The sequence below is a fragment of the Stegostoma tigrinum genome, chromosome 15 (assembly GCF_030684315.1).
Source record: "Stegostoma tigrinum isolate sSteTig4 chromosome 15, sSteTig4.hap1, whole genome shotgun sequence".
Classification (NCBI taxonomy): domain Eukaryota; kingdom Metazoa; phylum Chordata; class Chondrichthyes; order Orectolobiformes; family Stegostomatidae; genus Stegostoma; species Stegostoma tigrinum.
Genome location: NC_081368.1, coordinates 23191822 through 23218169, shown reverse-complemented (window position 1 = coordinate 23218169; position 26348 = coordinate 23191822). Strand labels below are relative to the sequence as shown.

Sequence of the window (26348 nt, the reverse complement as noted above, 5' to 3'; positions counted from 1 at the left end):
CACATTCTGGGTGTACCTGCATTGGAAGGACCACAACAGTTCAAGAAGATGGATCCCCCTCACTTTCTTTCAGACAATTAGGAAAAAGCAATAAATGCTGGTCTTTCCATGACACACCCATCTCAAATCCACAATGAATTCTATATTCACAAGAACAAAATGATTCATTATATCATCTTTCTTTGTCAAGAGGAAGGCAGATGAGGTGCACAGTGAGTTATATGAATAGAGGGTAGACTATTTAAATATTCTAAATAAACTATTTTTAGTTTTCAATCATCTTATTTTGGATAAAGGTAACTCAATGTTATCAAAACAAATTTCAAATAACTCCTAGGGGCACAAAAGCTGACGTTTCGGGCCTAGACCCTTCATCAGAGAGGTCTCTGATGAAGGGTCTAGGCCCGAAACGTCAGCTTTTGTGCTCCTGAGATGCTGCTTGGCCTGCTGTGTTCATCCAGCCTCACATTTTATTATCTTGGAATTCTCCAGCATCTGCAGTTCCCATTATCTCAAATAACTCCTGATGGATATTCAACAACTGCATTTAAATAACACATTTAATGTAGTGAAATATCCAAGAGCATTCACAGGACTATAATCAGACAAATTGACATTTGATCAAAGAAGGAGATATTAGGACAAATTTTCAAAAGTTTAGTCAAATAATAGGTTCTAAGAAAAACCTTAAAGGAGGTGAGATGAAGGAATGAAAAGAATGGGTAGGGAATTCAAACCTTACAGTCTAAACAGCTAAATCACAGTAGGAAGAAGAAAATGGGAATGCATTAAAATCTAGAGTTGGAAGAACACAATTTTGGATGATCTATTTTCATACTAATGGAGGGTGAAAGAGGGATAGATGGCCAAGTGAACATTTGAATAGTTGAGTACGGAGGTAAGAATAGCATTGATAAATGTTTTAGAGGCTGCTGGGCTGAGGCAAGGACAGAGACAGGAGTTAATACAGAGAGGGGATGGGATCAAAATCTCAGCTCAAGGTCAAAGAGATGCCAAGATTGCAAATATTTGGTACAGCTTGAGACTCTGTCAAAGTTAGAGATGAGCTCGGGAAATAGAATTTATGGTTCAGGTGAAGACAATAGCTTCAGTTTTCCTACTGTTTAATTTAAGAAAATATTGGCTCATCTCAGGCTTGATGTGGTACAAACTTTGTGACAAAACAAAGATGCTGTTGAAATTGAAAGATATGAATTGATGAGGCATAGCTCACTGACATTAGTGTACATGTGGGACCTAACGTGTTATTAGATGATGTTAGCAAAACATTAACATCTCTTCCTCTTTTAGGAAATGATTAACCTTTTCATTTCAAGCATTTTCTATCTTTAAAACCTAAAAGCACATGGGGTTTGCTATTTATGAGAGCCATTATGGTACAGGAATACTTTACATGTTTTATGATATTCCCCTGTGCAACGTTGCAACAATGATGTTAACCTGCTAAAATAGCAGAGAATAGTCATGTGAGCACACTAGCCATTCAACTGCTATTATCAGCAACTGTGATAGTGATTCTTCCATGCACGTTTGTCCCATAGTAGAGGAAAATTTTGCCACATTTAAAAGAATTTAAATTTAAAAGAACCATAAAATACAAAAGAAAGTTACCAACTCTCAGGAGGACCTGATTGACTTTCAATTCAAACTAATTGTTAGTGTGGCCTATTACGTTTCCTCACATCTATTCTAATACAGTACATTACAATACATTAGTTTGAGCTTTCTTTCCACAGTTACTTCATTGCAATAAAGGATGTACTTCCCCTTGTGACTGTTTCATGAAATCATGGCATTCGATCTTATGATTTTAATATGAAATTCATATGAAGTGCGAACATTTGGTTCAGTTACCAGACTTACATAGAGATTCTTGTTTCAATTAATCATTGACTATTACAGAAAGAAAAGCTTGTATTCATATAGCACCTTTCAAGGCCACAAAATGTCCCAAAACACTGTGATGTCCTTTTGGAATGCAGTCACTGTTGCAATGCAGGATATGTGGTAGCCATGATGTGCTTTCATACACATCAGGATAATAACTACCAGATAACGTTTCTGTGATGCTCATTAAAAGATGAACATTGGCCAAGACCCAAGGAAGAATTCTAAATAGTGCTCTGAAGACTTTTACATCCCCTCAGAGGACAGAAGGAAGTTTATGTTTCATCTCAAGGATGACAGTTCTGACAGTATAGCACCCATTCAATATTGCACTGCAGTGTGTTTGAATCTATGAACATATAAACAGGTCTTGAAGCCATCAAGTCTGTGTCAATACCTCTCTCCACTTAAACGACCTGGTGTCATGCTTCTCAAACTTGATCTCCATAACCTTTGACATTACTCTATTTTACAGTATCCTATAATTCTATCTTGAAAGAATGTAATGACTTGCCCTAACTAGTAATTTGGAATAGAAAATTTAAAATGCTAGCCATTGTCTATATAAAGAATATTTTTCTAACTTCCCTTTATTTTGTCTTTATTGACTTTGTGGACTCTTGTTACTATGGAGCATCAGAGGCTGAGGGGTGACCTTATAGAGGTTGATAAAATCATGACGGACATGGATAGGGTGAATAGAAAAGGTCTTTTCCCAGGGTAGGGGAATCCAAAACTAGAGACCATAGGTTTAAGGTGAGAGGGGAAAAATCTAAAAGGGACCTAAAGGATAGCTTTTTCACGCAGAGGGTGGTGTGCGTGTATGGAATGAGCTGTCAGAGGAAGTGGTAGAGGCAGGTACAATTACAGCATTTAAAAGGCATCTAGATGGGTAAATGAATAGAAGCGGTTAGAGGGATATGGGTCAAATGCTGGCAAATGGAACTAGGTTAATTAGGATATCTGGTCGGCATGGACGAGTTGGACCGAACGGCATGTTTCAATGCTGTACATTTCTTTGATTATGTAGTTAACTTTTATTGGAAAAAAATCATTCACTATAAAATGACAAAACCCGAAGACTCCTCAACTTACCCTTTATCTTTCAGGGTTCTCATGAAAATAGCTCTAATTTATCATCACTTGTCATCATAACCACTTGCTCATGCTAAGATCCTAGTGCACCTGCACAGCATGTTTTCAAGGGTTTTACGTCTTCCTTATAATTAAGTGTCTAAAATAGAACATAATACTCCAACTGCATTTTAACTAAGGGATTGTTCAACATATTGTTTTTATTTGTTACAAATTCATCAATGTATTGATAGGAACTTCTAATGCATGGGCAAATTACAGAGGTTTTGCCTTCACAGCATAAAGACCCAGATTTTGTGGTAAGAATAGCACTGAAATGGTCATTGCTTATAGTTATTGCTGAATAATTCAAACAGCAACTTCTGGCATTTGCATACATGCAGGTAATTTTGAAAATTGGGAAGTTGTGTTAGGTTTGTCTAGCCCTTCTGTATGCTAAACTGCACCATACCATTTCCAATGGAATTGGATGGGAAATCCATGGAATTGTGTGTAATTGTAATATTTTCCACTCCACACATGAGCAATTTGTGAATTTTTCAACAGGATAAACAATCCTAATTACTGCTAAACAACATCTCCGCCCCTTGTGGTGTACACTCTGTGACTTATATGTAAATATAACTTATTTTTGAGTTTGGACTTTTGATTTTGAACTTGTGGCATATGGGCTTTCTGTGTGTCTGAAGGAGATTAACTTGTATTCCTGCAGTCATGATGATTTATTTTAAAACACATGTGAGAGAAGGACTTCCTGAAGAGTAATGGGTTCTTGTTTACATTGAGAATTTTTTAAGCAAACAAGGTAAACTGCTGTGTTCCAGTTTAGAAGGTCAATAATTTTTTTTTGATTAAGGAAAAACCTAACTTAGGCAAAAAGGTTCTTTTTTAATTTCAGTTTGGACAGTTCTGCAGTGTTCCTAGCTGACACTGGACGTGTAAAGTGGTGGCTGCTGAGAAAGGTGGAAGATGGTTTGGAATTATTCACAATAGGTTTCTTTAGCGTAAGGAACAGGAGTGCTTGGTTAAAATCCTAGGGTAGTTATTTGAAGCCTAAAATGTTTACCCTCAATGATATGAAGGCTTCAGGAAGAGTCTACAAAATTTTTAATTCTGCAAGTTGATGTCACAGTAAAATCAAGCTCAATAGGAGTAATAAAGAGCAAAATTTTCTCTGATGTTAGTAAAGATAAACGTTTAGGATTCATGGAAAAAATTTATTTTTTGGTGTTTTTCAAATTCTTTTAACGTGTTGTACGTAAATAATTTGATTTCTTCAATGTTTTCCATTTCTTTTGCCCAAGTAACTTCTGTTTTATCGTTAATCCCAAATCTGCTACATTATGTGCCAATCCATTTTTGAGGCATCCTACACCTCTACAGGTTCTTTTAATTAATACCTTGTTAATAGATTAGTCATTAGAACACCTTTAAGTAAATGAATTTGAAATTTTCACTGACTAGTTTCCCCCTAATACACACCAGAAAAATTAATGCTATTTTAACGAAGTAAGGATCAATTGTCTGGTAGCACAGAACTTCAGCATAACTAAAAAAAATGCTTTTTATTAAGCCTTTTCATTTTTCAATTTTTAAAACAATTCACGAGAATAACAATTTAAAAGGGAACACGCTTATACTATGTGAGAGAAGAGTTTTGATTGGTTTACAGTGGACTGTAATTCGCAGAGGTATTACAATTCAAAATTATCAAGTGAAGTGACGACTGACAGTTACCTGGCATGTTTTGTTAATTTTCAACCAAACAAGCTGACTTTGCTTGGACAAGGCACTGGCCTGAGGAATTAACCAGGTAATAGCTGCCACTATTCTGTTCAATTGAAACAGGTGCAATGTGGTATATGTTTTTTCTTCTGTCTGCAGATATTTTGTGTACTAACTATATATTGCTACCAGTACACACAATTGCATTGCACTGTGAGCCTGACTGCCTATCATAACTTGGCTGTCAGCATAATTCTTAACATATTTAGTATTATTTAGCAAAATTGTCCCGTCACAGAATCACATGTCATGTTGGACACAATGTTGTGTGTTTCACAGGTACATACTAGTTGGGCGCAGCCAGTACATTGAAAACAGCCAAATGGACATGCTGTGTGATACAAAATGCTAGCCTTTAGGAAAAATGGTATACCCACCTGCCTTCAAACTAGTAAAGTCACCATAGTCCTGCTGACTTATTAGAGAGACAGAGGTGACTGATGTTGAGAAGATGGGGTCCTCATGGTGACCTTAACCTCAGGGACTGAATCTGTGCTGTCAGCATCAGTCTGCCTCCCAAATCAGTCTTCCAGCCGACTGAGATAGCTGACCCCCAAAACTAGTGCTGATATTCAAATAACACACCAATCATGTGTGTGATTCATAGAACATCATTTTGGCAAGATGGCAGAATCCTGTTAGAGGTGAATACCACTTGGTTAGCTCAGTTTGACAGATAGTTTGCAATGCAGAGTGACGCTATCAGTGTGGTTTCAATTTTCATATTGGCTGAGCTTACTATGAACTTCTTTCTTTATCAACCTTGTCCCTCACTTGAGGTATGGTGACCCTCAGCCTAAACACACCACCCATTATCTTGTTCTAATCAGAGAGCAGTCCTTTGGTCTGATAGGACTATTGTAACCTTATCCTAACTGCACCAAAGGCTTCAGACAGTTTACATAACTGTCAGCGTAACTACAGTATGGACACAGTCACAAAGTCTGTCACTTCTGACGTTGATTAGGACCAGTTCATTGTAACTCTTAAACCTCTTTGGAGAGATTCAACATGTAACTGTGGGGCACGATGGACTTGCATCTCAGAGGCAACAATACGCTTTTGAATTTTGGGAAACTAGAGATGGAGCATTACAACAGGAGTCCAGAGTGTTGTTTTGAGGATTGGGTGAAGATGTTGATTTTTAAAGTGTGGTAAAGAGTACCAAAGGAGAGGGAACAATTTACAATGCAGTTTACATAAGCACGTCATTGTGTCAGCAAGAATTCTCTCCATCAATAAAATTATTCGCATAAAAATGCCAAAGAACTGTGGATGTTGCAAATCTGATTTCTCCTGTCACTGGAAGTTGAATCTGTTTTCTCTCCACTGATGCTGCCAGACCTGCTGAGTTTCTCCAGCACTTGCTGTTTTTGTTTTCAAAGCATTTTCACAAGCAATTGGTTACTGTAATTTTGTTTTAAATTAAAATAAAGGTTTTGACATTTCAGTGAAGGTTTTATCCCTCAACAGTCAAACGCAGGAATGATAGATAATGGCACAAGGCAACAAAGTAATGTTCCCTAACAGCTAAATCAAAGCGAGTTTAAAATAGCTACTTTCCACATAGGGATTGCCATACAAACATATCTTACTTTGCAACGTTTTATTTTCAGCGGTCTGTCTACAGTTAATCTAGTAGGAACAAATACTGGTATTGTTAGTATGTATTAGATGCTGGGCATGTGTTGTCTGCCCCCCTTTTTAAAACTGTGATTGCGCGCGTCTGTTTGCTTCATCTCTCTGCCATTCTAATGCTAATTCTGAGTTTGACAAACCTTCATTTCAAAGGCACTTCAAAGCCTCAACAGATGTGAGCAGCGCGAAGCATCGATTCTTCAAAGTGAAATCTTAAAAAAATTCTGGCTCTGTATGCACTACGGAGCATTGGTGGATATAAAAGTTCCGCATCTCCGTTAGTTAGCTTATACAGTGTCTCAGTTTAGGGATCTTTGACAAATTAATGAGACAATTGAACTAAAAATAGCCCCGGCTAACCTCACAAAATGGACACAGGGCAACCCAAGAAGAATTTAAAGCTTAATAACATGAGCTATTAATAGATGGATTAATGGCTAATAGATGGAGCTGCTCGTTTTTGAAGACAAAATAGTCAGGGTTCTTGGTGTGTACTGCTCCAGATACCTGTGCGGTCAACCGTGTATATTGAAACTGAATTAATTTCCCTTGTTGTCTGTCACCAACGAGATTACTTGGAAACCGTAAAGCCCGGAATATTGAACACACAACATCCGACAAAACCAGATGCTGTCGGGAGCAATGGAAGCACGAGGAAACTAAATTATTCCTTTTATTGTAAACGGTAGTTGATGGGTGAAGAATGGGGAAAGAGGTGGTCAACACCTATTGCACATTTGGACAACGGAGAGCTGGCTGGACGTTACTAAACACGGCTGGAGAGATGGCAAGAAATGCAAATAGCGGAGTCAGACACAACGGTGTGGAGCTGGAGGAACACAGCAGGCCGAGTAGTATCAGAGAAGCAGGAAATTCTTTAGAAGGGTCCCGACCCGAAACGTCGATTTTCCTGCACCTCTGATGCTGCCTGACCTGCTGTGTTCCTCCAGCTCCACACTGTGTTGCCTTAAACAGGCTTTAAAAATGGACCTGGTTCTGTTCATCAATGTGACAGCGTGTTATTGGACTGTGGGGTTTAAAGTAGATTTGGGTAGGAACAGAGTACACTTTTCTGCAAACCGTGCATGAATGTCAAAGTCGTCTCCGGTTTCGCAGCTACAATAATGGATGTTTGCTTTGCCGACCTGCCCTGGGGGGGGCAAATCCCGTGGGGAGGGGGTTGGCAAGAGCTGGACTATGTGTATTTGCTCAGTGCGAGATTAACATGAATCCGTGGGTCCAGCCGCTTTGATGTCCCGCAGCTGCCGTCAGCTCCATTCACTGCACCTGAAATCCACATCGCTGGCTGGGGATGGAGACGGCTCGCGTCATACAGACATATAAAAAGCTGGCGTTTTCCGGGCTCCTCACAAACTTCACGGAGACAGGAGAGATCGATCCTTGTGTCACAGCAAACCAGAGCCCCAACCTCTGCGATCGACTCCAATCAATCCAGAGCGGAGGTCATGCCAACAGTGCACTGGGGAGAAATGTTTATACTCGCGCAAATGACATAAAAAAGAAACTTCCAAATCTGGTGTTGAAAGCAAGCGCCTCGTATCCAATTCGCCAGGTTTTTTTCTTGCGGTAAAGTCAATCAGGCAGCAGTGCGAGAATCGCTTGTAAGTATTTCTGGTGTTCACTCCGACTGCATTGCTTCGGAGACTTTCATTATAACATTTTAACCAGGAAAGTTCAAAGGCTTTCTCCTGGCAATGTCTGTCGGCCTCTTCAGAGATAAATGCAAAGCGTCAGGCAGCTGCTCGGTTTATTTACAAACATTTTTCTTGTCTTCTTTCAAGTGTAGCCTCAGAGACAGAGCTCTCTTGCCTGTCGTGAGCCCCTCGCTTGTTTGTTTGAACAACTTGAAAATGGAAATTCGAATTGGTCACCTTCTGCTGTTGGTGTTTGTTCAGTGGCGGCGGTGTGGCGCTATACAATGGCTGTGAGTACAACTTTCTGTTCCTGAAAGCTTTAATTATGTGGTCTCAGATGGAATAGATTTAAAATAAAGCGAATCCCCGAATTTATTTTTGGATTTAAACACTATGGTTTTTTTCCAACAAAAATATGTCTCTATAATGAGAAACTTTAACTAGAATGGAAATCGAAAATTCGTGGGTCACTTGTCCCAGAGTTATTTATTGGGCTTTGCATGTGGAATCTTAACAAGTTGTGTAAATCTTTTATGAATTTTTTTTTGAAAACGGAGCAGAAGTTGCTCGTGTATATTAGACATTTAACAAGTCTCTGATGCTTCGGATAGCGCCATCGCAGTGAGCGGTACCGCTTTGGGTTGGAACCAGACTCAGCACTGCAAATTGCCTGGGCTAGTCCCAGACCAGCAGCAGCTCTGCCGGAGGAACCCGGAGCTCATGCACGGCATCGTGTTCGCGGCCCAGCAGACGCGCCTGGTTTGTCAGAAAGCCATGGCAGATATGAGGTGGAACTGCTCCTCCATCCAGTTGGCCCCTCGTTTCAATCCAGACTTGAGCAGAGGTAAATAAAACAACATTTCTGTCTCATGCAATCAGCGATTTAGCACACTGTCCACTCGCGTTTGAAAGCCCCTAGAGTCATAGAGATGTACCGCACGGAAACAGACCCTTCTGGCCAACGCGACCAGATATTCTAAAATAGTCTAGTCCCACTTGCCAGCATTTGGCCCTTATCCCTCTAAACCCTTCCCAATCAGACGCCTCTTAAATGCTGTACCAGCCTCCGCCACTTCCTCTGGCAGTTCATTTCATACAAGCACCACCTTAGGTCCCTTTTAAAACTTTCCCCTCTCACCTTAAACCTACGTCCTGTAGTTTTGGAGTCCCGTACCCTGCGAAAAAGGCTTTGATATATAGAGTTGGGAGATCATGTTGAGGCTGTACAGAACATTGCTTTGGCCACTTTTGGAATACTGCAGTTCTTGTTTCCCTGCCATGGGAAGTATGTTGTTAAACTTGAAAGGGATAAGAAAAGATTTACAAGGATGTTGCCAAGGTTGCAGGGTTTGAGCTGTGGGAGAGGCTAAATAGGCTGGGGCTATTTTCCCTGGAGCATTAGAGGCAGAGGGATTATACAGATTTATAAAATCATGAGGCATGGATAGGGTGAATAGCCCAATCTCAGGACTTTAAAGCACATGATGTATGTTGACACCAAACTGCAGGATTAAGCCAGTGTGCTACACTGTTAGAGATGTTATCCTCTTACTGGCCATAACATGTCATTTTGGTAAATTTAAGATATGCATTTATATAGTGCCACTTGCATCTCAATGGACTTTTCAGCTAAAGTGTAGTCTATCAAAATGTAGCAGCCAATATCACACAGGAAACTCCCTCAGCAATGAGGGAATCTTGTTTCAGTAAAATTGATTGAGGAACAAATATTGGCCAGATGACTTGGAGTGACCCCTCCATTGAGTTAATGGCATGGGATCCACCAGAAGAGGCAGGCAAGGTTTCAGTTTAAAATCCTTTCCAACAGATGGCATGTTTGACTGTGCAGCAGTCCTTCATTGTGCTCCAGCCCGCCAGACTAGATTAATACATTTAATCTGCAAGAAACCTGAACTTCATCAATACCTTATCATAGAATCATAGAATCCCTAATATATGAAAACAGGCCATTCGGCCCCACAGGCCCACACCACCCCTCCAAAGAGCATCCCGCCCAGACCCATTCTCCTAACCCTGCATTTCCCTTGTCTAACATACCAAACCTAAACACTCCTGGGCACTATGGGCAGTTTAGCATGGCCAATCCACCTACCCTGCACATTTTTGGACTGTGAGAGGAAACTGGAGCACCTGGAGGAAACCTGCACAGACAAAGGGAGGGTGTGCAAACTCCATGCAGTGTTAGGCAGGACATTGGGAAAGTTTGCTGCTCTTCAGATACTGTTGTCTCAAACATTTGAAAGTCATCTTGAACAGATGGAACCTGGTGTCCGCTGTTTATCCCTTAAGAACAACAGATTGTATGGCTTGGTTGTTGACAGTCTTGTCTTCGAGATTCAATGCAGTATAGTCACCCCATGCTGAAGCGCAAAAGTCAAAGATGGTACTAAGGCAGTACTATATGGTTAGAACTGCTATATTTTGGTTGAAACATCAAACCAAGACCTTGTCTGTCCCCTCAAGTGGATTCAAAGGCATTATTTTGGAAGATCAGGAGATTTTCGTGTCATGTCCTGGACAAGGTTTATCCCTCAAACAACATCACAAAACCAAATATCCTGTCATTGCAAGTTGCTGTTTGTGTGAGTTCGCCGAGCGTAAAACAGAGTGAACAGTGAAGAAGAAGACATGGACAGGCTGCTGAAATTAGTGCACAAGTGTGCAAGGTCATATGTTTTACAGAAGAATGAAGTGAGGCCAGTATATAACGTGGAAACGCACTACAATGTTATCACGGAGAAACACAAGAAGAAGTTATAAAACTAGAAGATTAAAGATGAAACAAACACAGAGAATGTTGGGGAAACTCAGCAGGTCTGGCAGCATTTAAGAGAGACAGAGTTAACATTTAGAGTCCGATATGACTCTTTTTGTTCAGAACTAGGTTCTGAAGAAGATTCATACCAGACTATGTCTCTCTCTACAGAAGCTGCCAGACCTGTTGACTTTACCCAGCATTCTGTTTGTTTTATCTTGAATCTTCTAGTTATTGACGCTTCAGGTACTAAGAACTGTTGCTTTTTATTGTGCTTTAACTAAACCTTTAAATTTCTAAACACGTCTACTAAATCTCTGTTAGCCTGCCCATGAAAGAGAATGATCCCAGGTCCTCTAATTCTGCTTATAATGATTCATCCCTGGAACCAATCTACTGCAGGAAATCTATCTGTGCCCTTTACAAAAGCCTTTGGTTCCTTCCAAAACAATGGTGCCCAGAGACAATGATCTAGCAGGATTGAACATTTATGTTTAGCTTAAATTCCTGGTTTTAGTATTATAAGTAGGAGCTATTAAACCTAGGATCCCTTTTTACAAAACTGTTTTAACCTATCCTGACATCTTTAAAAATTGTAAATATAAGTCTCTCTGCTAGTACCCCCCTCTACTTTGAAGTTGAACATTGAGCTCAATTGAATTTACTTGAACTCTTTTTAAAGTTGAAGCAAAATGTTTCTACCTAAACTTAGATTGCTAACGACTACCTGTGCACCTACTTATCTGTGCCTTAGATAGAATCGCACTGAGATACCTTATGATATTTTTCTGAATAATGTCTTTCTTTGTGCTGTGTGCCATTGAATAGATTTTAAAAAAACAGAAACTGTGGTAACCTTTTACACCCTGCAAAGCTGGAATAAGACATGGCTCTTAAAATAAAGGGCACATGAGCAAAGTGATCTTAGTCATGCGTGAGTGAGATGGGAAATGTGCTCAACTGTGCCTATGCACAGGGTTTTATAAAGGACAACAATCAAAGAACAGACTTTTGTTCTCGCTGTCTGGTTTTATCAAAATCACTGTGCAGCTAAGCCAGAATTTGCTTGTGAGATTCAAGCGATCACTCTGAAAAAAATTTGTCAAATATCTTGCGGATGTCTTGTGAAGAGTTTTGCAAGTAGGCATTTCTTCTCTGAATTGATGAATATTTATACAATATTATATCCCTATTTCAGGAAGCTTTCCTTACTGTTCCTGCTTTCTATTCATTTTAAAATCTTAAAATGCCTCCATACCATTGTTGCACTGTACCACTGTGCAGTCATCTTCAGCCCTACAACAATAAATATAGACCCCAGTTCTATTTAGCATGCCAGTTCTCTTTGAACCACAAGTTGCAACAAAGCTTCGCTGTCATCATAGCTCAATCATTTGGAATTCTATCCCTCTGTCTGCTTGCCTCTCTAGAGACACCTTAAGACTTAATACATTACACAATGTTCTTAGACTCATTCAGTAATTTTTTTTTCCAAACTGTCTGTTCCCTGTAACACCCAATAAAGTACATCACGCTATTTCGTCACAGAAAAGTCACAGCGTAGGTACATTTTTGTAAAATATAATACTACCCTGTCTTATGCTTCCTGCACTTACTTGTTAAAAAGTTCCTAATTGATTAAAAATCCAATCTCTTTTATGTTGGGTGTTTGCATTTTACCAGCATCAAAGCATTGAGCTGAAAATCCATTTTGGCTGTTTTTAATCAACTGTCAAAAATCCCCAGCTTTAATTTGGGGTTTGCATACAGGAATAAGTTTTTTTTCATCAAAGTATTTAAACTGAGATAAGCCATTGATATGACTAAGTGAATTCAAAAATCACAGTATGATGATAATGAAGAATTCCTCAAATTCATCATCTAAATGTCCATTGAGGTCCTAATCGAGACAAACAATTTTCTGTGAGGTCATAGATTGAGCTAGCAAACATGTATGCCCATACTGCAGCAGAAAACAAAATCATTTCATGTATTTAACATTTAAAGTAAAACTAGATGTCCAGGAGTTGATTATTGAAACTAATATAATCCCTGGGTTCTGCTGATGTTCTGAAGTCTTTGCTTAGATCAATAGCACAAGCCTGCTTTGATTGCATTGATGCATCACAAACACAAGAATTTTAAGCTATAGAGTTCACTCAATGGATGCCAGTGGTGTTATAAATCACACATGAAAGTTTTCTGTTGATTTATGCTTGAATTCTTAAGTACAGTTTTTATGATCTAATTTGTTTACAACTCCCCCTTAATAGCTGTTATACCCATTGTTGGATATCCTGAAGTCTTTGACTTAGGGAGTCAAAGTAATAATTTCTGTTATATTCAGAAACATTCAGAATCATCTATGGCCATGGTTCTCATAACTGATTCATAGCAAGGCAATGTCAATGTGCTTTCGTTCATTCTGTCTTGTGCGTACCTGTTATAAATATGAGTAAGTCTTTCTCCATATTGCTCATTGTATTTGATAACATTGTTTCTAAGGACTAAAGCATTATATCACATAACAAGAAATACATTACAATAAGAAGAAAAACACCCTCTGCTTATAGAATCTTGGAGATGTACAACATGAAAACAAACCATTCAGCCCAACTTGTCCATGCCAACCAGGTTACCCTAAACTAAACTAGTCCCATTTGCCAGTATTTGGCCCATATCCCTCTAAACCTTTCCTATCCATGTACCTGTCCAAATATCTTTTAAATGTTGTAATTGCACTTGTCTCTACCAACTTCCTCTGGCAGCTCATTCCATATACACATCACCTTTTGTGTGAAAAATGTTGCCTCTCAGATCCCTTTTAAATCCTTCCTTTCTCACCTTAAATCTATGTCCTCTAGTTTTTGGACTCTCCTACCCTGGGGAAAAAAGACATTTAGCTATTCACCTTATCTATACCCTTCATGATTTTATAAACCTCTATAAGGTCAACCCTCAGCCTCCTGCGCTCCAGGGAAAAAATGTACCAGCATATCCAGCCAATCCTTATAACTCAAACCCTCTAGTCTTGGTAAATGTTTTTGGATGTTGTTCTGTTTAATAATATCTTTCCTATAACAGGGTGACCAGAATTGTACACAATACTCCAAATGTGGTCTTAACAATGTCTTGAACAGCTGGAATATGACATCCCAGCCCATATATTTAATACCCTGATGAAGCAAAGTGTGCCAAATCCTCTGTAACAGTGACTCCTTGTAGTTGGGATATGCTCTTGCAGAATGTTTGTGAAGCAGTACAAATAATTGTTTGGTCAGTGCACAAACATCATTTAATTCTTTTCATTTGCCTTTGAAATATTCGCCCTGGATTTGTTAAGGTCATTCAGTGGTCACATCTTGAATTAATCAATGCTGAATGGAGTTTAGAGTGAGTTCTTTGCATTTCTGGATGGTTCTAGTGAGGGGCAGTGTTAGGCAGGATTATTGATGAAGAGTAAGTTCAGACTGTCCGAAAGATTACTTTTTTTATTGATGTGGATCATTGGAGACAGTGTGGAAATAAGTCTTGGCAATGACTCACCAATATCAGATACCCCTTAAAAGCTACTGAAAATCTATTTCATAAAGATCAGTGAAAATCTGGTTTCTCACTTTCCTTTTTAATCAGGTCGGTGTGTATAACTAAAAGCATTTTCATACCAACTGCGCAAACAGATGCACAATATAGACTGGAACCATTACTCACACAACATACACTTATAAGTATCCATTGTGAGGAGAGAGAATGCTAAATTGACAAGTGGACATATTTCCTTCACTAATGCAACAAAGCAACAAAATGCAGAATTTGGTAGTCATCAATAAAATTAGGTTTGAAGGTATTTTAGAAGTGCTTGCATTTTTTAGCACCTTTCACAGCGTCAGGGTATCCCTAAGTGCTTTGATGCTTTTGAAGTGCAATGTCTCTCAAAAAACAATGTGATAATGGCCAATTAATCTGTGTTAGTGCCATGGATGGTTGAGAGATAAATATTTGCGAGGATCCAGGGAAAAGTAGTCTTCACTTCAAAACCATGCAGTGTTAATTTTTACATCCACCTGAGAGGGCCCACAAGCTGAACATTTCAATTAACCCATCTCAACCAATGAATAGGGATATGTGTACATATAAAACATATTTGTTAGTTAGTAATTGTCAGATTTGACTGGTCTTCATATATCTTTTATTTACGTGTGTTTCAGGAACACGGGAATCATCCTTTGTATATGCGCTCTCTTCTGCTGCACTAAGTCATTCCATCGCTCGATTCTGTGCCTCTGGCGAGTTGCCAACCTGTTCCTGTGGTCTCAACCCAGCCGAGGTTCCTGGGCCTGACTTCAGGTGGGGCGGTTGTGGGGACAATCTTCGCTATGGGCTGCAGCTTGGCTCTGTTTTTGCAGATGCACCAATGAAAGGCAACAGAGCTGGAACACAGGCAAACAGACTGATGAATAAGCACAACAATGATGTTGGCAGGCAGGTAAATGGCTAGTAAGGCTAAAACCACGTTTTTACTTCCTGCATCAGATTGTTCAGCTTATTGCACCTCAAGAAAGATTGTGCTAATATCCATGGTCAGTTATCAATTTCTAAATGAGAGCAAGTGTAAACAAGCAATACTTCAGCATAACAAAGTGTAGAGCTGGATGAACACAGCAGGCCAAACAGCATCTTATGACCACAAAAGCTGACGTTTCAGGCCTAGAGCCGGCAGCATTTTGTTTCAAATTGGTGTCAATTTGCTCCTCACAGTCAAATTCACTAGCTTATTGATACAACAAATTATGACATTGGACCAATTTAATTGTCATGCAAAGCTGCAGGTGACTTCTTCTATCTACCCCTTATGACCATAACAATTCCATTCAATTTGTAGCTGAGGAGCAGTGGGATAAGGCTCTTTATTTATCAATTAATTACCCAAGGGTGGGCAGGCTGCCAATACCTCCCCTAAAACATTCAGACAGATTGAGCAGCCAGGGAATCAGTGAGCATGCTCCCCAGCTTTCACAGGGCAGGGATTGCAAAGCCTAGCTCAAGAAATTTCTTATAAACAAGAAATTTGACATTGACTAAATATAAACACGCTTTCAGGACCAGTGAGGCTGTTTAGAAGTACTTACGAACTTAGTATGCCAACAAAAATAGTCCCACTTTCTTTCAGTATGGTGTAATTTTTTTCAAGTTGTTTTACATGAGAGTAAGTTGAAGTTCTTGTCAGTTGAGTAATTTCTAACAGATTGCAATACAGTATGTCCTTTGAAGAGATGTATAATCATTGACAGCTATTTCTGGATTCTCACTTTTAACTCCACATGCATGGACTCCAGGAATTACTGTTAGTTGTGGAGCAGTAATGACAATTTAAGTGGAGATGGAATAGAAAAATTGGATACTTACTGGGAGAAGTTTAGGAAACTGCAACGGCGTTTAGGGTGGGGTAATAGTGGATAAGAAAGATATCAACTGCGGACTTACTGGAAGAATACAATAAGACTGGTTCAACATACCCAGAGATGAGACCCAATAGAGCTTAATGAGAACAGGATTAGAAGGGGAGTGGGATTTGAGGAAACACATGATGTGAGCAGTAAAGGTTTTGATGAGTTGAAAAGCAACAAGGAGAGCACTATAGTGATGGAAACAGGTCAGACTCAAGTACTAATTGTGTAGACAAGATGTCCAACTCATCCACAAGAGTTTACTGTATAATGCAACGACTGCACCTGTAACTATATATGAGCACGCAGGACAGTACTGCCTGTTGAGTACAATGGAACAGTTCAATTTCCAGAGCATATACAATGAAACCAGAGTACCTGCCCGACTTCTGAAATCAGAACTCGAATGCATGAGACCATAAGATATAGGAGTAGAAGTAGCCCATTCAGCCTATTGAATCTTTTCTGCCATTCAATGAGACCATTCCCAATCTGATAATCCTTAAGGATAGGGTCTATGCCCGAAACATCAGCCTTCTTGCTCCTCTGGTGCTGTTTGGCCTGCTGTGTTCATCCAGCTCTACACCTTGTTATCTCTGATAATCCTCAATTTCACTTTGCTGACTTTTCCCTATAATCCTTGATTCCCTTACTGATTAAAAATTTCCCTCAATGATCCAGCCTCTACAGCCCTCTGTGCTAAAGAATTCCATAGACTCATTACCGTCTGAAAGAAGAAATTCCTCCTCATCTCTGTCTTACATGTGCAACCTCCTCTGAAATTATTCTCTCTGGTCCTAGACTCTTCCATATTCAACTGATTAAAGACCCAATCTACTCAACCTCTTCTCATAGTCTCTCCATATCTGGGGTCAACCTAATCAACCTTCTTTGGACTGCCTCCAATGTCAATATTTCTTTGCTCAGATAAAGGGTACAAAACTTCACAGTATTCCAGCTGTGTTTTGATTGGTGTATCGTATAGTTTTAAGCAAAACCTCCCCACGCATTCTAAATTGCTAAGGACTAGTCCTTTCATGGGGGCAGCACCTTACAGGATTTTAGGAAGCACAGTCGGAAATCATAGCATATGGACATCTATGGAACTTTCCTTAATCCAAAAGAAATGATTGACAGAGTTTGCTGAACATAACTCTTGTTATATCGAGGAATAAGATGCTGTGCAAAGATCAAATTTTGAGTTTGATGGAACTGTAGAGAATTGCCATCAATGGTTTACTATCTTTTAAAATATTTTAAATTCTAAAACCTGAAATGGTCACCCTTAACCTTTAAAATATTACTAATTTAAAAACACAACCTCACTTATGTTTAAAGTGTTTAAATGTACAAATATGAATTTGTGCCTTTGTTTTGAAAGCATTCCATCATAAGTCTAAATTGCAGCAATTTATATATTTGAATACAGCAATAATTAGGTTCGTATTCTGAAAGGATGAAATCAATATGATTGAAATATTTTCTTTATGTGAACATTGATTCAAATTTAGCTCGTGATTTACTGGATGATTTGGAGTGGGCTGATTAATAATTTCATTCTTGTGAGCTAATCTAAAATATGAAATACTCTGTGGCCCTACGGTTGCTTTGTCCTTTAGGACAATGAAGGAGCAAGGAAAGGGAATGTTTAGACTCAGGTGAAAGCTAAATAGTGGCTTAAAGAATGGATGGATGTGATTTGTAATGATCAAGAAAATTTATGTGGAATTTGTCGCAGAAAATGAAACAGGCAAAGTACTGGATGCTAGCAGACATGTGCATGTCTGCTTTTCTTATTCCATACTTCAGTAACTTCTGAGTATTGGGACCATTTTGTATTATGTTCAAGCGAAGAATTGCACCTTGACTTATCCTTGTTCATACATATTTTCTCTTACCAGACATTAATTGATTCATTGGAAACTAAATGCAAGTGTCATGGTGTTTCTGGTTCTTGTTCTGTAAAGACCTGCTGGAAGGGGTTACAGGAACTAAATAAGATTGCTGTTAACCTTAAGTCAAAATACCTGGCAGCCACTAGAGTGATTCACCGTTACGTTGGCACAAGGAAACAACTTGTGCCTAAAGAGCTTGACATACGACCAGTTCGGGAGAATGAACTGATTTACCTGGTGGCATCACCAGACTACTGCACAACAAGTGAGAAACAAGGCTCCTACGGCACTCATGAGAGGTAAGGGGCTGAATCGACTGTGGTTCTGACATTATCTTCATTTTCCATCTTTCTTCACTATCAGTTATTCTGGGTGTGATAGATTTATTTATCTCCTCGCTAAAATGGGATTCAGTTTCCCGATATGCCGTTCTAAAAGTGCTGCCCAATGATACTTCTCATGATGAATTTGGACAGTGATAATCAGCATTTTACTAGCTAATCCATTTTGGGGGAAAGTTTCACTACATCTTGTCTCCCATCTCAAGGTCGTAATCTTCTACCAAATGCACTGGATCAGTAACTTGAGTGTTACTTTTTTCTGCAGTTAGAATAGAACTTGGAATCTCGGCTGATATGAGATCCTGACAGCCAGCATGAGGATTGTAAAGCATTTATAGAGAACCATAGTGTAACTGTGGTATTAAAAAATTAACATTGAATATTAGGACAGGAGGCAGCTGTCTCTTGCTGCTTTTCCTTCACAAAAGAGTTAATAACACGCTGAAAACTCTTAAAATCATGGGAATCGCAAAGAAAAACATGAAGAGAAACAAAATCGCAGAAAACAATAGGGAAGGAAGGGAAATAAACTATATTAATAAATCAACCTGGATTTTTGACAACGTTTCTGTAAAACACATGAATAGCAATTTGTCCAATGTAGACTGTAATTGTCAAAGGTAAGTCTACATACTTGGGTCACTTTGGGCACAAAACCTCAATCACTCTCTGCCGTGATAGGTAAGGACCACAGAGAATAATTGCAGTGTTTTGTCCAAAACAGCACAGACCTAGCATTTGTCAGGTGATATGCCTTTTTATTTGTATAGGTTTCTTGGTCCTTTTTTTAGTTGTTTGAAATTATTAACTGATCTTCCTTCATTTGTTTCATTTGCAGACAGTGTAACAAGACTTCCGTGGGCAGTGACAGCTGTAACCTGATGTGCTGTGGTCGGGGTTACAACGCATATACGGAAACAATTATAGAGAGATGTAATTGCAAATATCATTGGTGTTGTTACGTAACCTGCAAAAAATGTGAAAGGACAGCAGAACGGTATGTGTGTAAGTAACTGCGAAGGACCTTGCTGTATTAAATAGTAGTAGACTTAATTAAACAGTATCTGAGAACGTAAAACATAGGGAGGGTTAAAAAGCTGGAAATGGATTGCCGAGACCATGACCAAAAATTCCTTGGATACTACTGGCAAAATGAGTGGAGTGGACCTCGGTATTGAGAGAAAAACAACAGATAAAAGGCAAAATTGAAACCCCCCCCCCAAGTGAATGGATGAGTTATATTTCAAAGAATGGCAAGTGGACACATTTCCATTTATCAGAAAGATTCCTTTTGTTCCTTTGCTATGTTTAGTGGCCTAACGGACAGTTGATATGTTCAGCAGGATGAATGCCAGTAATTTGAAGGAAGAGAATGGCATTCAGTTAGAGAACAGAGCTGTGATCAATAGTGATCAATTGTTGAAGAGAAGGATGGTGAAGGGCAAAATGAAAATAAGGTGCTGCTCGATCTGGAAAGCACTGAACCTCGCACACTTTACAGTGTTGAGGGAACGAGTATGACCTCGGAGGATCATCTGTTCTGATTCCTTAGCATTGAAGTGCTGTAAGTACAGTGCAGCTGAACATGTCATCAAGCATTACAGCAAAGACATCCCACCTCGTTTGGAGTGTTACCTTAAACCCTAAATATGATGACAACATTCTATGTGCTGGAACTTATTACAATGTGCAATAAAGGTGCCATCCAACCACTGACAGTTATAATTTCATTAGGAATCCTAGTAGAAGTTTCAATGTTGCCAAGTATGTGGCAGTTCTTATTTATGGACAATTTTGTTGGGGGTGGGAGTGGTTGAGGTGGCCTAAGGAGATAGCTGGCTAAATTTATTACTTTTTCACATAGGCTGGAGAATCGAGTTTGGTGAGCACAGGTTCTAGTTACATGAACAGGGAAAGCTGGCATCTCTCACATTCATAATTTTGTAGCAACCAGCTAGTACCTCAACTTGTGTGCTTTTGTTATTTAGTGTTTTGTTTTATATCTGCTTCTTATTTATTTTCTTAAATAAAACACTTATACTGGTCTGAAATTTTGTGACAAGTTATTTTGGAGGATATGGGAATGAAATTAATGCATTGTTAAATGTCTAAAAAGCCTCCCCCCTTGACCCTGTTTAACTTTGCTAACTGCGTCAAAGCCATTGCCAATAATGAAATTTCTCACATTCAGTTTCGCTTTTTCTGGCTTATTCCTTTATTCTGCAGCTGTCCTGAAGCAGAAGGACAGAATTTAATCCAGTGTGTGGGAGTGGGCCAGGAATTTGGGGTGGCAAGCTAGAGGTGTGGTGTGGGGGAACCGTAGAATCATGATAGAAGGTACCAGATAGAATCCCATCACCTTCTCAATAGCACCATCACCAGCCAATTAAATCAGGCCAGGGAAGTTTAAATGTGGCCTTCTATTCTAGAAGCCAGTTGAGTCTCTCAGGTGGCTCCTCAGAAAGACTGTCTCCTTTCAATAATGTCCGCTGACCACAGCCAATCCCTACATCCCACTCCTGTCAAACCTGCTGGCCCCAGCAAGCCCAACCCACATCTTACCTGAGTTCCACGGCTACCTTTGGTCATTGTCCTTGGCAAGATGCAGTACCGACAGTGGTCCCTGCTCCTATTGGCCCTGCTGGTACTGTGGAACCATGGCCCTCTGGCCAAAAGCTCTTGGATTTGAGACCTTTGTCCTGAAAGGAATAGCAGCTACAATGCTGCGAGGCTGTTAATTTCTTGCTGCAAAGTCAAAGAAATTATCAAGGCTTCCAAAAATGGCCTTGGAGTGATTTTCCTCAGTTCTTCAGCCGATTGTCAGAACCACTGTCACTACCATTAAATTGAAAGCATCAGTGCCGTTTACACATTGCCAGTGATCTTTTCAGCATAACTCTCATTTGTTCTTCCTGCACCTTCCGTGACTTTGATAACATCAATGCTCTTGCCTGAGTCAGGTGCACTGATGTGATGTGGGTGTAAAAGAATGTGACAAATTAGCTTCATGTCTCCTACATTATAACAGTGGGTTAACTTGAGCTACTGTTATTTAAACAGATAGTATAAAGAAAAGAAATCTGTGAAAAGAATATGGTGGAAATAGACATCAGGTACAGCAGCATTTGCAAGATCCTTCTTAATGAATGCTGTATTCTCAACCCTAACCTCCACTTTCTTCAAAGAATTATTTGACGAGTATGTTGGGAGAAATATATTGACCTCTTTGTTCAGTACAATCTATAAAAGCAACTGCAGAACCTCCTGGTAAAACGGTGCAATTCTTCAGATGATGTGTCCACCTTTGCCTTTAAAAATATTTGCAGATATGGCTTTTGACACACTTTCAGGAAAAAGGTTCAAAGACTTAAAACTCTGAGAAAATTGCCTCATGTGCAATCCCAGATTTTTAAACATTGACCTCCCAGTTTTAGATTCCCCCATAGGAGGAGACATCCTCTCCATTTCTGCTCTAGCACGATCCTTCAGGATTTTATACTTTAATTAAGTCAGCTCTTACTCTCGTAAACTCCAGTGCATTCATGCCTAGTTTTTCCATCTTTTCCACACGAGAAAATCTGCCCATTCCAGCTATTAGTCTGGTAAACCTTCTCCGAACTACCTCCAATGCAATTGCATCCTTCCAGAAATAGAGACAAATGACTGATACTATGCACATTACTCCAAATGTAGTCTCACCAGTGTCCTGAATCACTCATGCATGACCTCCCTTCTCTTGTATTCAATTCCCCTTCTGATAAATGATTAAATGATAAAATTCTATTAGCTTTCCTAATTGCTTGCTGCAACTGCATATTAGCCAATGATTCTTACAAGAGGATACCCAGCTCCCTCTGCGTTTCAGAGATCTGCAATCTCTCACCATTTTGATACTATGCTTCTTTGTTGTTCTTTTTTCCAAATGGACACTTTCTTACACTATACTCCATTTGCTACATCATTGACCACTCACTTAAACCTATCAATATTTTTTGTAAACCCACCTTTAAAGCATCAGTAAAGTTGGCAACCATACCACCCATCCACCTCTTTATTTAAGCAATTTATCAACGTTATAAACAATGGAAGTCCCAGCTGATTTGAGCTGATTTTTATCTAGGTGCTACAGTCTCAGTGTCACGTAGGTCAGAAATGGAGAAATCAGGCAGGGTTTCTGTTGTTGAAACTGCAGTGACTCCTGCTGGAGAACAAAAAGCAGTGGGAGCTAGACCAGGACTGTGAATGCCAACACTCACAGAATACTCCATCACAATAACAACTTTTATAATGAAAGACCTTTCATGACTACCAGACATGTGAAAGCAGCTTCATGGCCACTAAGTTTTTCTGTAATGTGGCCACTGTTGTAGGAAGTATAACTAAACTACTTCGCTTTACACACGGTAAGGTCCCGCGAGCACCAGTGTGATAAGGATGATCAGATTTTGTGATTTTTGATGGTAAATACTGATCGGGACACAGAGAATAAGCCCCCTTCTGTTCTTCAGATTCGTGCCAGGGCAGCATTAACATCCCCCTGAGGGGTAGATTCAGTTTGACATTTCACCTGAAATGCAGCACATCCGAAAGTGCAGCATTCCCTCAGTAATGCTTTAGAGTGTCAGCCTAGATTTTATACTTAATGTCTGAGAGACATTAAAATCTTACAAAATATCTTCACAAGTAGTAAAACAAACCTAGAGTCTTCAATGGAGCATAATTCAAAACAAAATTTGACACCAAGGCCCAAAAATTCTCAAAGTTGATTTATTTTACAATTCAGTGAGTTGGAGAGGGGAGTGTCAGTGAAAGCTCAGCATGGGGAGAAAAAAATCAAGAAAAATGTAGTAAAAAAAAGACATTCACTAATGACAAACATAACAGCAGGCAATTGTTTGAGATTTTAGTTCTTGTTGCAGCACCACCATGTGGAGAACTGAAGAGTCACAGTTCTTAACATTCAAACTGCTTATTATCCAATTTTTGTTGCTTTGTGCTTACTTTAAACACTTCCTTTGCATCCAATCTATTACCCTTCCCTCCTGAGGCACTGAGTCAGACTTGTTTTGATTCTATGGGAAATTAACAACAATTCAAGCCTTGTGCAGGCATTCTCTTCACTGGATGTGCAATGGGTGGGAGAACAATCAAAAGTAGCAGTGCAGAGCTCAGCACCCCATTCTTGCCAACACCAACATCCCCTTTTGGGACCTGGACATGGGCAATTCAGGTAGTTGTTGGTGACAGGTTGCAGACTAATTAGCCCAAGCAAACCGAGGACCACTACTTCAATAGCAGCCCATCACAATTGTCTGAAGTAGCAGTAGGTGAAGTAGACACTTCCTGCTCTTCTAACTGGTCCTTGGCGTGGAATGACCTCTCCAACTGCTTGTTAAAGGGACCACCACAGACTTTTATCAGAAAGAATTTTGTAACCATGATAACACTGGATATTGGGTACAGCACGTTATAAAGGCATTTAGCACTTGTTTGGAAAAAGAGGCTTGGAGATATATTTTTCGCTACAATGAATGTTTCAAATGCCAAACTAATGAAACCAGAAGTGATCAATTCAACAAGCTTGTGATCAGATTATAAAACGTTGTGGACTGCACCCAAGGAGTCAATGAGCTAATTCAACTAGTGATGCCCACACCCCATGAACAAATGAAAAACTTTCTTTGCAAATAATAGTCAAAAAGGGTTGATTTGTCCCGGATGGTGTCAAATTTGAAAATTTAGCAAATACGGCCTGCTGTTATAACTACAAGTATTTATGTGAGCAGTCTGGTGTCTCATCTATCATAACACTCAAGATATTAATGGCGTGGGATTCCACAGTGGTAATGCCATTGAGTGTCAAGGTTTGGCACTAATTTGTTGTAGACTATCATTGCTCGGCACTGTTGTGGCACAAATGTTCCTAGTTTCCAACCCAAGCCTAGAAATCAACCTGATCAAACTTAATGCGGTCACAAGCTACTTCATTACCCGAAGAGTTGTGAATGAAATGTAATACTCCAATCAGCATCAAATGGCAAAATATGATTTATTCGTTTCTAAATGTATCGTGTATTATTTTGAAGAACGCTGCGCCATGGACACAGTCTACTAATATGTCATGTAGTATGTTACCCACCTATAGTCGTGTCCTGGAGTGAAATTACTTGGTTACTGTCTTGATGCCATCGCAGTCAATATCATTTGCTTCCTGAGAGTGTTTATGCACCAGATCTACATTTTGAATTATGATTGTGAGATCAAAGCTGGATTGACTATTGCCCAGATATGGACAACTGTAGGCAAGTAAACTGACAAGGATTATTTCCAATAGGATAGGCTGTCAAATGAAGAAGTATCCCAACCCCAATAACAAACTGTTGAGTTCCTAATGGGAAGGGTGTGCTCAAATCAACCTGAGTTTTGACATCCCAATAATTTAAGCTGTTGACTGTTCATGTGGCCATCCAGGTGAGATTCTGGACTTTTTAACGTCTATAGAAATATATTTATTGAGGCAGAGAAATAACACAGAAAATAAGTGAATTAGATTTGTAAACACATTTGCTTGCTCAACTCAAATGCAATTTGCTCTTTCATTTCCTGATTACCCTGTGAATGGGGTACGGTCCTCTAGCTGCTGGCTGCTTTCCACTGACTTGCCCAGTAAACAATTCTACCTATTGAGTTCAAGACAGTCTACATTCCTTTATACCACATTATTCACCTACTGAGATCATCAAGATAATTGCTCAGTCTGTTGGAGTTACGGTCAGAGTAAGGGTAAAGTTAATGAAAGCGTGCACGTTTTCAGTGTGAATGGAATTTGCTTTTTAGAAACATAGAAATGTACAAAATAGGAATGGGGGTAGAACATTCAAGCCTTCAGGCCTGCACCAACGTTTGCCATGATCATGGCTGTTCGACCTGTTCCTGATTTCCTCCCATTTTGTGATCTCTTTAGTTTTTCAAGTGACATATCCAACTTCTTACTGAAATAATACAATGTTTCAGCCTCGTCTGCCTTCTGTGGAATGAAGAAATTTCTCCTCATCTCAGTTCTAAATGGCTTACCCTCTATTGTGAGATAACAAAGTGTGAAACTGGATGAACACAGCAGGCCAAGCAGCATCTTAGGAGCACAAAAGATGACATTTCGGGCCTAGACCCTTCATCAGAGAGGATGAAGCTCTGTTGAAGGGTCTAGGCCCGAAACATCAGCTTTTGTGCTCCTAAGATGCTGCTTGGCCTGCTGTGTTCATCCAGCTACACACTTTGTTATCTCAGATTCTCCAGCATCTGCAGTTCCCATTATCTCTACCCTCTATTGTGAGACTGTGACCCCTGGTTCTGGACTCCCCATGATTGGTAACATCCATCCTGCATCCACCTAGTCCTATTAGAATGTTCTAGGTTTCTATGAGATCCTCTGCCATTTTTGGAATTCCTGTGAATATAATCCTAAGCAATTCAATCTCTCCTCCTGCAATCTCAGGAATCAGCCTGGTCAACCTTCACTCCCTCTATAGCAAGAACATTCTTCCTCAGATAAGGAGGCCAAAACTGCACACAATATTCCAGATGAGGTTTCACCAAGGCCCTGCACAGTTCCACCACAATATCTCTGCTCCTGTGCTTGAACCTTTTTGTGATGAAGACCAATGTAACATTTGCCTTCTTGATCACTTGACAGAATGGGACTGTGCTCAGGTCCCTGACAGATTTATCTTTTTCCTATTCGTGCTACTTCTGAGGTTTGCTATCGATAAATACGTAGCAATCATTGAAAAGTAGTAAGTAATTGCCAG

The 26348-nt window shown here is 39.5% G+C and overlaps 1 protein-coding gene across 1 annotated transcript; it reads left to right on the top strand.

Moving 5' to 3' along the window:
- Nucleotides 1–7764: 7764 nt before the first annotated feature.
- LOC125458896 (protein Wnt-11b-like) lies at nt 7765–20542 on the top strand. The gene is made up of 6 exons (XM_048544710.2): nt 7765–8048; nt 8229–8371; nt 8693–8925; nt 15066–15343; nt 18206–18498; nt 19379–20542. The coding sequence occupies exons 2-6, from the start codon at nt 8298–8300 to the stop codon at nt 19551–19553; spliced, it is 1053 nt and encodes a 350-aa protein (XP_048400667.1). The 5' UTR covers nt 7765–8048; nt 8229–8297; the 3' UTR covers nt 19554–20542.
- Nucleotides 20543–26348: the final 5806 nt, after the last annotated feature.